The sequence below is a fragment of the Dendropsophus ebraccatus genome, chromosome 12 (genome assembly GCF_027789765.1).
Source record: "Dendropsophus ebraccatus isolate aDenEbr1 chromosome 12, aDenEbr1.pat, whole genome shotgun sequence".
Lineage (NCBI taxonomy): Eukaryota > Metazoa > Chordata > Amphibia > Anura > Hylidae > Dendropsophus > Dendropsophus ebraccatus.
The window spans coordinates 63246539-63264084 of record NC_091465.1 but is presented as its reverse complement, the minus strand read 5'-3'; the positions used below and the strand labels follow the sequence as shown (position 1 = coordinate 63264084).

At 43.8% G+C, this 17546-nt stretch overlaps 1 protein-coding gene across 1 annotated transcript in view; it reads left to right on the top strand.

Annotated features, from left to right (window-relative positions):
• The window catches only part of LOC138768723 (vesicular glutamate transporter 1), a 52730-nt gene that overhangs the window by 21834 nt on the left and 13350 nt on the right, over positions 1 to 17546 (top strand). Inside the window, exon 5 of the mRNA XM_069946680.1 lies at positions 17324 to 17438. Coding sequence (XP_069802781.1) covers positions 17324 to 17438 — 115 coding nt within the window. The remainder of the gene's footprint in view (positions 1 to 17323; positions 17439 to 17546) is intronic.

Genomic DNA, 17546 nt, shown 5'->3' with positions numbered 1-17546 from the left:
AGTATACATTCTTTATTATTTTCTTGCACCCCTAGATTTCAGCCCCCTTTATGTATAGTGTAATAGCCACTATGGAATGAAACATTGAAAAAAAAGGGAGTACAGGACTCACTGACCCCAAAACAATCCAATATCAAAGTTAAAAAGCAGTATATGAACAGTTTTTAAATAATGTCTAAAAAATTAGGAAACCACTCACCACATCTCCAGCAGAAAGAGTGCAGATAATTTATTCATCCGTCAGTTCAAAGGCAACATTCTCTCCTCCAGGCAAATGACTCCATGGAGGAGCTGCAAAGTTGCCTTTGAAGTGGTGTGTGAATAGATTATCTATACTGGTGAACCATTGCTTTACTGGTTAGTTGGTGAGTGAGGTGTTACTGGACTGCCATGCTGCAGGAGGTGACAGTGAGGAAATGTCTTTACATGGTTGTGCCTTTTGTGTGACTTGATGGCAGACATTGTGGTGCTAGGTGCACTACCAACCTGTAACGCAGCACAGGAAGTTCACACAGAAGCCAACAGTTATCTTGGGGACCAACAGACCTAAAAGGGCTAAAGAGAATTGTTCTCCTCTTTTGTTCTTTAAGACATTGTGATTACCAAATATTAGATCTCAAGGCTTCCAGTACTTATGGTGTATATCCATCAGGAAATGGTGTATGACACAGTGCTCTCTACTGCCACCTCTGTCCATGTCAGGAACTGTCCATAGCAGAAGAGGTTTTCTAATAAGGGGGGGGGGGGGGGTTACTGCTCTAGACAGTTCCTGGCATGGACAGAGGGGGCAGCAGAGAGCACTGTGTCAGACTGGAAATAATACACCACTTGATGCAGAGCATACAGCAGCTGATAAGTACTTAAAGACCTGAGATTTTAAAATAGAAGTAGTTTACAAATTTTTATAACGTTCTGACATCAGTTGATTTAAAAAAAATTTTTTACTTGCTGGAGTACCCCTTTAACTGCAGCCAGTAAGCCTGTGTGCCACTTATGCAACGATAAACAATAGAAGTGTTGTGCCTCTACATAATAGGTCATTCCTGTTTTGCATTAAAAAATTGTCTGTGAGTACCATGCACCTTACAAGTAGCTACTAGCATTCACGACTGATGAGGAATTTTTAATATGTTGTTGGGGTGAAGAACAGCGCTGGAATTTTTAGGACTCTGAATTCCACTGAATTTAGGATATTTGGGAGATAGGATATTATGGATATTATCATATACTGTATGATTACTAGGGGGATTACAGTGGTGCCTTGGATTACAAGCATAATTCGGTTACGGCACTGTGCTTGTAATCCAAATCCACTCTTAAACCAAAGCAAATTTTCCCATAAGAAGTCATTGAAAAGTGGACAATTTGTTCCACACCCCAAAATAATGATTTTCTTAAATTCTGAATAATAGGTAAAACAAATTAAACAAACATTTAGAAACAGTTGAATATGTGATATTATAAGTTACTGTACAATATAGCCCTCAGCATGTAGTGTATAATGTTTAGTAAGTGCATAAACCTGAAAAAGCAGCAGCAGTTTGTAGAAACAGGATGGAGCTGCAAATCCCCATAATGCAGTAGTGTAGTACAACAGGCTAGAATAGAGAAGCAGGGCTGCTGTCAGAGGTCTGTGTGGTCACATGACATCAATTGGGAGGGGTGTGTGTTCAGCATGGACCAATCAGGAAGTGAGAATCAGAGTTGTGCAGGAAGACAGTGACATAAATTTTCCTATGCAGCAGTGTGAATGGCTGAGTGTGAGTGCAGGCACATTATAGCAGTAGTGTGTATAGCTGAGAGTAAGTGCAGGCACATTATAGCAGGAATGGAGAGGATGGGAAACACAAGGGCAGCCAGACTGCAGGGAGGAATGAGCAGGGCATTTGTGGGCACACTATAGCAGCACTCTTTGTCCAGGGAGAGAGGGGTTACAGCTATGGAGAGATTACCTCCACAGTCCTGTCCCCTGATGCAAGCCCCAGCCTGAAGTGGATCTGCTATGATTTGGAAGGTGAGGCAGACCAGGCGCTATGCAGACCATGCTCCTCCCCGACTTTCCCTCCCACCCAGTACAGGGAGTTCTTAAACCAAAGCAATGCTCTTACACCAAGTTACAATTTAAAAAAAACTGTGAGCTCCTCTTGCAAAACGCTCTCAATCCAAGTTACTCTTAAACCAAGGTACCACTGTATATGCATTCTAGGGACAAGAGGTGCCATATCAGCTGTATGACAGTAGCAGGAAGAATTAAACATTGTCACATATTGCCTGCATTTAAAGGGGACATGTCACATTTAAAATCGCCAGATTGTACTGCACTTTTAATATGACAGGTTGCCTTTAAGTCTGCATCGGGTTGAATGGCTGCTACTTTTTTTGCTTTCCTAGGGTGATCTGTTTGCTTTATTTAACCCCTGATCTTACCTGTGAATGTTATTCTACAGCTGTTTCGTTACTATTTTACATGGCTTTGGTGCTCGGATATTTCATATCCAATAATGTATTTTGGAGACCAAAAATAACTCTGAACTAATAATGGCAGACTGATGCTAGCGGAGTCATTTCATTAAAACCTTACAGCACAAACATGTGACACGGGATCTTCCTGAACCCCTCAGACAGTGAAGTGTTCTTGACAGATTCCCTAATCAAAAAGACAGAGCTGAAGTCTTGCAATACAGAACCTCATTTATTTTTCTGCGCAGCACGCGGTTGGAGGTGTGAGAGGGGGTGAGGAGGTGAAAATCAGCAGTGAGATATTAAAAATGGAGGGATCAGCAAACTCTCCAGAGGCCAGGCGCTTATTTTAGATTGGGAAGGTTTAGATTCTGCTGTTCACATATAACCAAGACGTACACTCAGCGTGCAAGAACAGACAAAGGCCGCTTTATACAGAACCGGACATAATGACCACCAACTGTTGTGCTGGGATACACTGGGCTTTAAAGTAAATGGATATGTATCAGGTAATGATCACTTCCAGACTTCTTTTTATAAAATAAATAAAAAGCTGTCACACCCTGCATACACCACACAACGTTCATCATCAAGGTCTTTTTGGCAGGAGACCTTTAATAGAAGGGATAACAGGACAATATTTGTCCATATCAAAACACATATCAAAATTATTCCGCCTTAAATGAGTGCAGCATAAACTAGTGATAGAAATGCTGAACACATTGGTGTATTACTTACATCATTCTGTTTAGCCATTCTCCTAATATGCAGGAGAATAGGATTCTTGCCACACCCCTCCCCCCACCCTCCAGCTGCTGATTGACAGTTGACTGTCTATACACAGCATGGATAGATAACTGCCAATCAGCAGCTGGTGGGTGGAGTTTTCTGCTTCTCATGAATATCCAGGACTACTGGGCTCATGCGCATAATGGAGAGGACTACTTATTGTCCATGTTATTCAGGAGGATATCTCTAGATCTGCTGCACAGAACAATGTAAGTGATACATCATTCAGCTCAGCTTCTCTGTCAGTAGTTTATGCTACCCTAAGATAGGACAGTATAAACCTACTGTCTCTTGCACACAAGAGTTTAAATAAACTTATTAGATAATAGAGGGGAGTCCTCCGGTGAAGACCCTTGTCTATTAGCCAGAGCAGAGTTGTCCATGCATTGTACAGACCATCATTGACAGGAAAAGTGGGGTACCCTGTGATCAGATGAGGGGTATTTAGGGGCAGTTCTGTCTTGACCAGTGGTTTTAAACTCACAGCCCTGCAACTGTTGCAAAACTAGAATTTCCATCAATGCCTAGCTGTCCACCAAAGCTTTAGCTGTCCCGGCATGATGGGGATTATAGTTTTGAAACATCTGGAAGGCCTCGAGTTTGACACTTATGGTCTTGGCTATAGATTTTAAAAGGGTAACTATGATGTTAGAGCAAACTTAAAGATAAGTGCTAGCCTTCCTTTTATTAGATGCTGAATTGGTATGTCTTAAAGGCATCTGTTAGCTCAATATCTTGTTCAGAGCTCAGTTGTATTAGAGACATTGCCAAGCTGCAGCATGCATACTTTCTTCCTTCCCCATTGTTCCCTGCCTTGCATGGTTCATCACACAGGGTATAGATTCCAACACTGGGCCATGTATATCAATCACAAGGCTGGTGGAAGTGGGCGTGCATGCTGCTGCTCTGCAATGCCTCCTTGACACTTGAGCTCTACGCATGATATAAAGCAGACAGATTCCCTTTAAGGTAGCCATACACCTTCAATAGCTGTCTGCCTAACAGCTCACATTCAGCTCACCCAAACATTCATGTGTTTAATGCCCTGGCAGTGGCTTCAAAGGCACATTATTAGTCAAAAATGTGATACAATGTATTAAGAGGCACATGCTTCTCTGTCCCAACATATAGTAGGATAATAGCGACTTGGAAGTGAGTCCTAAAAAAGGTTTTATTACATTACTCCACAACTTCTATGGAGGAGAGTATGATGAGCCACTGACCTCAAGCAATGCATATCCCAGGATAGATAATTATTTTATTTATTTATCTCATTGATTTCTCAGTAGATCCTTCTAAAGTCTCACTAGTAAACGAAGAAGCTTTCTAATAGGGGTTATCCAGGCTCAGAAAACCATGGCTACCTTCTTTCAGAAACAGTACCGTTCTTGTCCTTAGTTTGTGACAAAAAAGGCCAGCGGCACTCAACAAAGTCAATTTATTGGAAACAAGCTAACACCCATGGGCAGCGGGAAGTTAGAACAATGAGTGGCATTCCACTAAGGCCGCTTTGCACATTCCCACATGGCCACAGTACCGCAGGACCGGAGGAAGTGCAAGTGCATGAAATGCCTGTTGCCTTGATAGAATGCCACCCACTGTCCTAACTTCCCACTGTCCATGTTTTTTTTTTGTAATAAAATGACGATTCATCATATTGGTGAGTGCCGCTGGCTTTCTTTGTCTACACATTACGTCTTTGCTCTGCATTATTGAAAGCAGAGCACCACCGAAGTCGTACCGGTACCTTACCTGATGCACCTGATATACCCTGATGTTATTGCATCCAATGATAGAGCCAGAACATCATTGTGAGTACATTGTGAGTATGTTTTTTCTAATCCTGGATAACCCCTTTATATTATAGAACAGGTATCATCTAGCCACTGTGATTCTAGGAGTTGATTCCAATGTACCTTAAACTATATTGTCCATATGGTGTAACTGAAACACGGCCCATTGCTTCCATGAACACTTGTTTTCCTTTGAGCCATCTGTGTTTCTCAGCCTCACAACTAGTCACAGTAAGAAGTCATTCTGGAGAATAGGCATCATGCTATGTCTAGGTATGCTGATACACTGGCTCTAAGGCATAAGTTAATGAGACCTGCCATGTGGTTGCTCACTTGGGTACATGCCGCGCATAGTACGTGGCCAAGAGGGTATTGATGTATTTTAATTACCTATTTAGAATTCCTTCCCTCATCTTTCCCCGTCAATTCAGCAGCGGTGCATTAATGATGCAGCAGTAGAACAAAAACCAAGTCCGATCAATACCACTCGACACTGCAGTACCTTCCATCAATTTTCTTCTTTTCTTAGTCATTACAGTTTACTGGGCACCGAACACTTCATTTAGAAGGATGTGGGCAAACCTAACTTGTTAGAAAGCTACTTTCATGATCGACATACCTATACATGAGAGAAAAAATGACAAGTGCATAAAAATGTTATATAACAAAGGGTTGTCAGGAATCAAGAAGGCGGCAAAAATACAGAATTCATAAAACTTCAAACATTTTTATTAAAAAATCTTATTAAAGAAAAAAGCTAATTAATCAAAAAAGTGGCAAAATAAACAGGATTGCTATATCGGTATGTGGTTGCTGCTGATATTGGTCATCCATGTGTTGGCTGGTTAATTCATTCCATGGTTTGCCATTGGGACTTTTTTTTATGGTACATACCAGATGCTTGGTATACATATGTTATCTTGGAATGGACAAATTTACCTATACAGTGGCCCAATTTGTAAAAACCTATACTTGGCCCCACCACTCAACCATCAATGTCATCACATAACCCCACATAATGTTATATGTTGTCTGCTAACTGCACTATAATAAGGAAATAGTGATATATGTTTTCATAACCACTTACCACCCATTTGGCTGCTATTTTCTTGGGTTAAAGCGACTCAGTACCCACAATCTGACCCCCCCAAACTGCTTGTACCTTCAGATAGCTGCCCTATGCCCTAGGATTGCACAACCTCCCCACCCTCTCCATCATTAGGAAAGCCCCAAGAACAATTTCTCCTATTCATCACCTGTGTGAACACTGCACATGAGCTGGATCGTTTAGGCACCTGTGCAGTGTTAAGGTGAGGAATAGGAAAAATCCTGCCATGGGGCATTCCTAGTGATGAGGAGGCTGGGGAGGCGTTGCAAGCCTCTGGTGGACACACACCCTAGGCCACGCCAATTTAACAAAGGGCTGCAAGTTTATAAGTTGTTTTTTAGGACAATAACTGAATCACCTGCCGAACGGACCCCAGGAGGGATCTTGGATTAAAAGCAGCTACCTGTACAAGCGCTTTGGGGGGGGGGGGGGGGGGGGGGGTTAGATTGTGGGTACAGAGTCGCTTTAAGACTATAGCTAACAATACCAGGTAGCTGCTGGTGATAATCCTAACCAAACCAAATATTTGGCACTAGTATAGAAAGGACGGCATAGTCCAGCTATGCAATAGTTGTCATAGTATATTTATAAACATGTCTATGTATGCTATATATGTAATATAGTGATATAGTCTTCATTTATTCACTGAACTATGGCTACAATTCAACTCTTTCTGTATCCTTGGCCTCAGGAGGATAATAGGATTATTGCCTTATATTATTACAGCGCCATGAAATGAATTAGTACCTTAACAATTTGGCAATTTACCAAGGTCATGTCAGTGAGGCAGTGCAATGTCATCGCTCCTCAGTTGTGTTTGCAGATGTCTCTTTAAAGGGCAGTAAAGGGCAGGCTGATAAAATTAGGCATTAGGCTGCAGTGGGATTGAATTTTTTTAGAGAATGAAAGAAAAAAAAATAAAGGGGTATTCCCATCTCAACTAATATAGTTATACTTGTAGGACTTGTTAAGTTAAATATTCTTGCCAATACATTCTTCTAGCAAACCTTTATCCTTCTGATATGCTGCTCTTTTTCAGTCATTGTTGACGTCTCTGCTTTAAAAGCAGTGGTCTGGCTTGTCTATGAACAACTATTATGTAAATGTAGAGAGATTTAGGCCCAGATTTATGAAAGGGTGTAAAATATATACTGGCGTAAACTGCCCACATCAACCAATCACAGCTCCTCTTTCATTTTACCAGCTATGAAAGCTGAGCTGTGATTGGTTGCACTGGGCAGTTTACACCAGTGTAATTTTACACCCCTTAAAGGGGTTAACCAGCGCTACAAAAACATGGCCACTTTTGCACCACTCTTGTCTCCAGTTCAGGTGTGGTTTGCAATTAAGCTCCATTTACTTCAATGGAACTGAGTTTCAAACCCCACCCAATCTGGAGACAAGAGTGGTGCAAAAGTGGCCATGTTTTTGAAGCACTGGATAGCCCCTTTAACCCCTTAACGACATCGGGCGTACCCATACGCCCCCGTTGCCTGGGCTTTAACGCAAACGGGCGTATGGGTACGCCCGATGTTTCCCCGATCGCTGCGTGTTCACACACAGCGGTCGGGGAAGATGGCCTGCTATAAATCATAGCAGGCCATCATAGCTTCACGGCACGGGGGGTGGTTAACACCCCCCGTGCTTACGATCGCCGCTATAGGCTGATCAATTCAGATCAGCCAATAGCGGCGATCGGAACCTTTCCGGGTCATCGGTGACCCGATGACCCGGAAAAAAATGGCGGTCGGTGCTGTCCGAGGACGGCACCGACCGCCATTACTGTAAAAAGTAATGGTGATCGCCGTGCCACCGGCCCGATCGCCGTGAACGGCCGGCCGGCCGTTCACGGCGATCGGGCCGGTGGCACGGCGATCAGAGTCCCACAATATAGTAAATACCTGCCCTGGACCCCTCAGCTAGGTAGCCGAGGGGTCCAGAGCAGGTATTTGTACATTACTCACCTGTCCCGGGCTCCTGATCGGCGTCTTCCGGGTTCGCGGCGTCCTCCATCTTTCCGTTCGGTCTTCGGGTCTTTCCGGCGGTCCCCGTCGTCTTCTTTCGGCTATTTTCGGCTCCAGCCTCGTCATTTTCCGGATTTTGCGGAAAATCTAGCGGCTGATATGTGTAATACACTTATCAGCAGCTACAGGGATATTCAGAATGTAGAAAAAGGGGGTTTTTTTTTTCCAAATTTTTTTTTTTCTATTTTCCGCACCCTATCGCCGCTGAGTGTTGATCAGCATCGCACGAAAGTGCGCTGCTAATCAGCAACTCCTCCTTTTTGGCGTAGGGTGTTTTTTTTCTATATCCTACTGCCACGGTCTGCTTATAAGTGCCGCACATAAGTGCGCCATTTATCAGCAACTCCTTTGTTGGCGTAGGTTTTTTTTTTATACTTACTGTAAAAAATCACGTAAAAAACACTACATTACACCACACTACATTGAATAAAGTTTGACACTACACCACTACATACCCTATATACCAATCCCCGTATAAAGATGGCCCCCAGGGTGTTTTCAGCGTCAGAGGGATACGTTATTATTACCTCCGACACCGAAACAGCCAGTGAGGATGAATGGGGGGGATCCTTCTTTCCTCCATTCATCCTCATCATCCAGTGACGTGTCTGGGGGTAGCGTAGCGTACGCTGCCCCCCAGACACGTCTTTTCCGCCAGTACCGTCCCAATAAGAGATCACAGTATGGTGTGAAATTCTACAAACTCTGTGAGCGTACCTCAGGGTACACTTACAGATTTCGGGTACGTGCAAACTGCGGAATGGCGAAGGATAACCCTTCGTGCATTCCGCAGCTGGCACCCGCCGGCGGACTAATGCGGGCGCATGTCTCTACCCGTGTCATAGACTCCAATCTATGCACGGGCGGAATCCGTCGTCCATCCAAAGAATGAACACGTTGGACGGAGAGCGGAATCCGCCCGTGCATAGAATGGAGTCTATGACATGGATGGAGACGTGCGCCTGCATCAGTCCGCCGGCGGGTGCCAGCTGTGGAATGCACGAAGGGTTATCTGTCGCGATTCCGCAGTGTGCATGTACCCTTAGAGTGTATGTAGGAAGGGACACCCGAATCCAGCCCCCAGATGCCCACTCCCCCCCCCCCATCCTCGGAGTTAATGGGAAGATCGTCCGGGAACTGATCTTCCCACTGCTGGATAAAGGTCACCACCTGTACGGGGATAACTTTTATACCAGCACCCCCTCTTCCGGTCCCTCGCTGCCCTGTAGCTTGCGGCACGATCCGAACATATCAGAAATAGTAATAGCGCCCTAATATTTAGCAGCCATATAGCGGCCCCAGCGCTTCTGGATATGAGGGACCCCGTATCACACCAGGACAACATTTTCCAGGTGACGTCCCCCACACTGGAGAAAGGGAGACCCCAGAAGAAGTGCAGAGTGTGGGGTAACAGGGGGATCAGGAAGGACGCCATTTTCCAGTGTGACACCTGTCCTGATCACCCCGGCCTCTGCATACTGGATCGCTCCAAGGCGCACCACACGTCACTGGGGTTCTACATTATCTAAATTCTGTCCCTTATTCCTATTTCAGGGGTCACGTTGATCCAGGGATTATTCTGATCGCCATTATGGAGTCGGGAAGGAATTTTTCCCCTGTGATGAGGCTACTGTCGTCTGCCTCACGAGGATTTTTTGCCTTCCTCTGGATCAACACAGGTTGAGTTTGATGGACACCTGTCATTTCCAACCTTATAAACTAATAATTAGCCCAATACCCCAAATAAATTAGAATTGTCCCTTTTCCCCAGCTAAGTAGGTATGGCCGCCATTCCCATTAGAGGATGCCATGATGCAATTACAAAGCCTCTGTGCGGCCAGGACAGTAGAAACCCCCCACAAGTGACCCCATTCTGGAAACTACACCCCATAAGGAATCTAAGAAGGGGGGCAGCGGGGATATGGCCCCCTGGTGACGGCCACATTTGGGACGTGAAAGTGAAAAAAATTTTATTTTTTATTTTCTCGGCACATGTTCTACGTAAGTGCCCGTCACCAGGGGGGTCCATATGCTCACTGCACCCCTTGTTAGATTCCTTATGGGGTGTAGTTTCCAGAATGGGGTCACTTGTCGGGGGTTTCTACTGTCCTGGCAGCACAGGAGCTTTGTAATTGCGACATGGCCTCCATCCTCCATTCCAGCCTCTAAATGGCGCTCTGTCCCTTTGGTGACTTGCCCTGTGCCCATATGGCACATTATGCCCACATGTGGGGTATTTTCGTACTCAGGGGACACTACCCTACACGTTTTGTGTTCATTTTCTTTTTTAACCCCTTGTGGAAATGGAAAAAAATCAAGGCTAGACCAACATTTAGTGTAATTTTTGTAAAATTTTTACTCTAAATTATTAATCTTGTCATGTTTTTTCATTTTCACAAGGGGTTAAAAGATAAAAAAAAACATTTAATATGTAGAGCAATTTCCCCTGAGTACGGAAATACCCCACATGTGGACATAAAGCGCCATGCGGGTGCAGGGTAAGCCTCCGAAGGGAAGAAGCGCCATTTGGTTTTTGAAGGCTGGATTTGGATGGAATGGATTTCGAGGGGCCATGTTGCATTCAAAAGGCCCCTGTGTTGCCAAGACAGTTGAAACCCCCCACAAGTGACCCCATTATGGAAACTGCACCCCTCAAGGAATGTAACAAGGGGTGTAGTGAGCATATGGACCCCACTGGTGACGGACACAAATGTGGAACAATGTGGCGTGAAAATGAAATATTACATTTTTTACACTATAATGTTGGTTTAGCCTTGAATATATCATTTTCACAAGGGGTTAAAAGAGGAGAAAAAAAACAAAATGTGTAGCGCAATTTCCCCTGAGTCCGTAAATACCCCACATGTGGACATAAAGCACCATACGGGTGCAGGGTAAGCCTCCGAAGGGAAGGAGCACCATTTCGTTTTTGAAGGCTGGATTTGGATGGAATGGATTTTGAGGGGCCATGTTGCATTCAAAAGGCCTCTGTGTTGCCAAGACAGTTGAAACCCCCCACAAGTGACCCCATTATGGAAACTACACCCCTCAAGGAATGTAACAAGGGGTGTAGTGAGCATATGGACCCCACTGGTGACGGGCACAAATGTGGAACAATGTGGCGTGAAAATGAAATATTACATTTTTTACACTATAATGTTGGTTTAGCCTTGAATTTATCATTTTCACAAGGGGTTAAAAGAGAAAAAAACACACAATATGTGTAGAGAAATTTCCCCCGAGTCCGTAAATACCCCACATGTGGACATAAAGCGCCATGTGGGCGCAGGGCAAGCCTCCGAAGGGAAGGAGCGCCATTTGGATTTTGGAGGTTGGATTTGGCTAGAATGGATGATGAACGCCATGTCGCATTTACAGAGCCCTCGTGCTGCCAAAACACTGGAAACCCCCCACAAGTGACCCCATTCTGGAAACTGCACCCCTCAAGGAATCTAACAGGGGGGGAAAAGAGGATATGGACCCCTTGATGACGGGCACATTTGTGCCATGAAAGTGAAAAAATGAAATTTTTCCCTTTCACGTCACATTGTTCCACATTTGTGCCCGTCACCAGTGGGGTCCATATGCTCACTGCACCCCTTGTTAGATTCCTTGAGGGGTGTAGTTTCCAGAATGGAATCACTTGTGGGGGGTTTCCAGTGTCTTGGCAGCACGAGGGCTCTGTAAATGCGACATGGCCCTTGAAATCCTTTTCAGTGAAATTCAGCTTCCAAAAGCCAATTGGCGCTCCTTCCCTTTGGAGGCTCGTCCTGAGCCCCCTTGGCACTTTATCGCCACATGTGGGGTATTTCCGTACTCGGGAGAAACTGCGCTACACATTTTTTGTCTTTTTTTGCCTCTTATCCCTTTAAGAAAATGAAAAATTGAAGGCTAGAACAACGTTTTAGTGTAAAAAATAAATTTTTCTTTTTTCACGCCATATTGTTCGGAAAATCTGTGAAGCACCTGTGGGGTCCAGATGCTCACCGCACCCCTTGTTACATTCCTTGAGGGGTGTAGTTTTCTGAATGGTGTCCCTTTAGGGGTGTTTTTTAGGTTTTGACACCCCAGAGCCTCTGCCAACCTGAAGTGGTACAGTCAAAAATGACCAAATATAACGGAGGCGTTGAAATTCACTAGGCGCTCCCTTATATCTGAGGCTTGTGGTTGCGTCAAATAGCGCAATAGGGCCACATATGGAGTATTTCTATAAACTGCAGAAACGGGGCAATAATTATTGGGGTGCATTTCTCTGGTAATAGGTTTATAATTATGAAAAATATTGGATTACAATAAAATTTCTGCACAGAAAATTAAAATTTTCAAATTCCTTACACACTTAGCTTTTATTTCTGTGACTCCCCTAAAGGGGTAAAACACTTTCTGGATGTGCTTTTGCAGAGTTTGGGGGGTGCAGTTTCTGAAATGGGGTGCTTTGTGGGGCTTTCTAACATACAGGCCCCTCAAATACACTTTAAACCTGAACAGGTCCCTAAAAATATCTGATTTTGAAATTTTACTGAAAATTTGGAAATTTGCTGCTAATGTTTTAAGCTCCCTATTGTGTAAAAAAAATGAAAAATAGTTTAATAAATGCCGCCAACATAAAGTAGACATGTTGCTAATGCTATTTAATATATAATTTATGTGGTATAACCACTTTCTGTATACGCAAAAAAGTTTCAAAGTTGGAAAAATGCATTTTTTCACATTATTTGGGTTTTTTTCATAAAGATTTGTTATGAGTATCGACTCCAATTTACCAGAAATGTAAAGTACAATATGTCACGAGAAAACAATCTCAGAATCAGCCGGATAGGTAAAAGCATCCCGAAGGTATTAATGACTAAAGTGACACTGGTCATATTCATAAAATTTGTCTCTGTCATTAAGGCCATTTCAGGCTCTGTCCTTAAGGGGTTAAAGAGGACCTGTCACCCCCGATGCCAGGGTGACAGGCTCCCGACCCCCCCGCTAGAGCCCCTCATACTTACTTGATCGTGCCTGGTCCCGCTTCTTCGGCTAGTCCCGAGACAGAGGGAAGCCCAGTGCGCGCACCGCTGAGATGGGTCCGACGCTTATAGAGAATGAATGTAGCGTCGGACTCACCATTCATTTTCTGTGACTTTCCGACCCATCTCAGCGGCGCACATGCCTGGCTTCCCGCGAGGATATCTCCATCCCGGGACCGACCGAAGAAGCGGGACCCGGCACGACCAAGTAAGTATGAGGCACTCTAGCAAGGGGTCGGGAGCCTGTCACCCCGGCACCGGGGGTGACAGGTCCTCTTTAAATAAATCTCCCTCATAGTGTGTATACTGAAAAATATACAATATATAAATATCCATACTATAACTATAAATACACCCACTAGACACCCACAATCGTTATTGTGATCGTTTAAGATCGCTTAAGCCGATCTCACACATAGGGTGAATCGACTGTTTACACGAAGCGATCAGTGAACTACCAACAATGATTTGAGAACCTGTTGAAAGATCACGATGAATGACTTATCGTTTGTCGCTTGATCGTTCACTGTGGTTACACGAGCAGATTATAGCTCAAATGCGATCATTATTGCGAAAATTCGAATGATAATCACTCCGTGTAAACGCACCATTAGGATATAATATAGAAAGTGAAATGTTTAATTATATGCAGCTGGTTGGCTGAATATTATTCAGCTCAGGGCTGCTTCTGCCATGAGGCAAGATGAGTTTACTGCTCAGGGCGGCAGCTTTGAAGAGCGGCAGATTTTATGGAGTGGCCATAAACTATACTGTCTGCTACACACCACTAACTGCATTGACCCCATGACCTGCAGATGATAACTGGACACAGACATAGAATGCAAGGAAGTCAGGACTGCAGACACTTGGCAGGTATTGTTATACGTGTCACACATCACTACACTACAAGTGATCATTACCCTTGAAGAGTTGTTTACACTTTGGTGGAATTGGAAACTTTTTCTGTCTTGTCCTCACCAAGGATGGAAGGTAGTGCTGGGATAGGGTGACTTATGGTGGAGCAGGATTGTGTATACACGGTGTAATGAGTCAGTGTGGGCATGAGAGGGGGGGGGGGCGCCATTTCAGGTCTCGCCTCAGGCAGCAGAAAACCTAGAATCGGCTCTGATCGACTATCCTCTATGGGCCACCCAGATGATCTAAAGATTGTCCGGGCAGCCCCTCCTGCAGCTCACCGTGCAGCTCTCTGTGTTTGCAATAGCACCAACAGCAAGCGGGCAACAAGGAGCAAGCGATGGCTGACCTGACAGGTTGGCGCTCAGTTGCTCCTAATATCAGGCAGTGTAATAGGGCCCTTACTCACTGTCTGGATACATAGCCATTCCAGTCTAGCATAGTAATGTGGTGTGCACTTGTATAAAGGGATGGTTTCTAGTAGGTGTCGCAATGACTGGACTAAGATTTTTGGACCTACTGTATATAGAGATCAGCCAACCTCAAGCAAGTGACATTTGATTACTGCATCCAACTTCTTCAGCCATTGGCACTCTTATGGGTGTAGTGCCTGGGTACTAGTGTTGGGGTTCCCATGGCGTTTTATGTAGAATAAGGTAGCAAGGCACAGATGTAAACTTGAAAAAAGGACTGTAATCACTGTAATAAACTTCAATACGGATCTTCCCTGGTTGGCTTCCAAATAATGAGCTTAAAGGGCATATTGTATGGCCAACCCCCCGTGTTAGCTTACAAAGCCTGTTACACAGTATATACATGGTAGGTATATGGCCTTATAACAGACTTTGCATTGGGACCTAGGAGATTTAAATTATGCCTCTATCTATCTGACTGCAGCCACATCTGAATGGAGAGGTATTGTGCATGTGTCTCTCCATAGATGTCTGTAGGAGTTATGGCACACAAACATTTTCAGGCATGTCATATAGCCTAGCAGTATACAGATGTAAAAAAAAATCCACAAATGCTCCAAAGAGGTAAATTAGTACAAACTGATGTTTTCCAGCCGGCAGCTGCCACCTTAGTCTCAAGTCTGTATGTGTTTTCTGCAGATCGAGGGCTGTTAATAAAAAAAACTAGACAAAAACCTGTAGATGCATTGCTTTATATATATATATATATATATATATATATATATATATATATATATATATATATATATTTGCTTTATTATATATGTTCATGACACTTCCTGCGCCTGGTGCAGTAAACAAAACCAAGGCAAGACTTCTGTAAATAGTCCAAGTGTTCTGCATTTATAGTTCACAGCAGTGGATGTGTCACACAATCTGCCAGTGTTAATCTGCTGCCTGTGTCCTGGAGTAAGTGGAAAAAGCATTAGCTTGTTAACAAGAAAATGAACAGGGGAAAGAACCATCTAGTGCTCACAATATACCAAACTATTATATACAAACTGACAATGTTCTCTCTAAGCTTTAGCCACTATAGTATAGTCCCCATGTAGCCTAAAATATCCCTATTGTGTGAATCCCACATAGTATAGCCTCCTGTGTACTGAATTCCCCCCACCCCCATGTGTACCAGCTTTCATGTAAAGAAAAATATACTTACTGCTCACATTGCTCCCCAGCAGCATTTCTTTCTTCTCCAGTTCAGTGAACATCTTGGGCAGCAGCCTAATACACGGCTATTTGCACCGGAAGGTCACTGTTCCACCCCTACGGCTCCTGCACCCCTCTTCTTCTTGGCTTTGGACATGTGACATCAGCCACATATTAGCAGCTGACATCACATGTCCAAAAAGGAAAGAAGAGGAGTGCAAGAAGTTTACTAAACTTGGAAACAGCAAACACAAAGCGAAGATCCAATAAGCTGGCCTTTTAAAGTGATATGTATGTGTAGTTCTCCGCACCATCCAAAAGCTTAGATGCTTCACATCCAATATATACCTGTATAACACTTGTCTGTGTCTTCTTTCTGCTCCAAAATCGCTTCATTTTATTGGTGGACAGTGTCACCTAGGCGGGGTTTCATGGCAGTTGGGCTCCACTCCCCTATATGGACAGTGTCATCTAGGCGGGGCCTCACTGCAGTTGGGCTCCATCTCCCTGCTGGGGAGAAAACACAAATGTCATGAAGCCCCTGTCGAAAGACACAGATAAGATGTATACAGATATATATTTAGATATGGGTTGACGTTAGATAAGCTTGTAATAAACAACCAAAGTTAACTTCTTTGAGACACCTGGGGCTCTTTAGCTCTGCAAGACAAAGCAAGAAGAAACTGCGGCATGCATCACCCTGGCTTTAAATATCCATCATTTCATTCTCACATTCTTTAATATGTAGCTGTGCTATTTTACAACAAGTGGTCACTGGTCACCAATAAGAAAACTAAAAGTTTACATGGCTCAGTATGTGTTAGCCATGTTTCTGATAACAGTATTTACATATACTGCATTGACTCTGAACAAGGAAGCAGCAGTATAAAGTAAAGTGGATGAACATTGAGCATGGATATAAGAGATGAGTGAACCTTGAGCATGAGTTGGTCTGAACCTGAGCATGTGGCATTTGATTACCAGTGGCTGAAGAAGTTGGATGCAGACCTAGGGAGTCTTGAAAAACAAAGATATAGCCTATGGCTGTATTCATGTCTTCCAGGCAGCCTATGGGCTGCATCCAACTTCTTCAACCACCAATAATCAAATGCTGCACGTTTGGGTTTAGACAAACCCGAGCATGCTTGAGGTTTGCTCGAGAAAGCTATGGCTGTGGCTTATCTCTCCCAGAACAAAAGGGATGGGCAGTGATTTTCCATCATGCCAGACCACTGTCTCCATCAACACCACCTGCTGATGGTCGTTCGGGAGAGCCCCATACAGCTTATGTGAGTATAAGGTGTATGGGGATTTTTAGATCAGGGCCATATTTACAACTCATGTTGTAAAACATAGGAGAAAGTCCCTTGTTCAGGGCCCCCAACTACTGAGAGAAACAGCAAAGAGCGTCTGTTTTTCTGGACCCATCATGTCTGTGCATTTCATGGGTAAAAGTATATGACAATATGATGTGCCTACATATAGCTGACCTGATATTGAGACACTACGCATGTGAGGATATGGAGAGGATAAATTCTACATGTATGAGCTGGTTATATTAATGGGCCTTGCATTAAACCATGTTCTCTTTTCTTCTCAGGGTCTTTGGATTTGCTATAGTTGCCACATCAACGTTAAACATGCTAATCCCGTCAGCTGCCAGAGTGCATTATGGGTGTGTTATTTTCGTCAGGATCCTGCAGGGATTAGTGGAGGTAAATATGGCATCACCAATGTTTTCTCAAATCAACAAGGGAGTTTTTTACATAAATGTTACTATATTCTATGGCAGCTTTTAAAATGCAAAGCAATCCATTTTACAC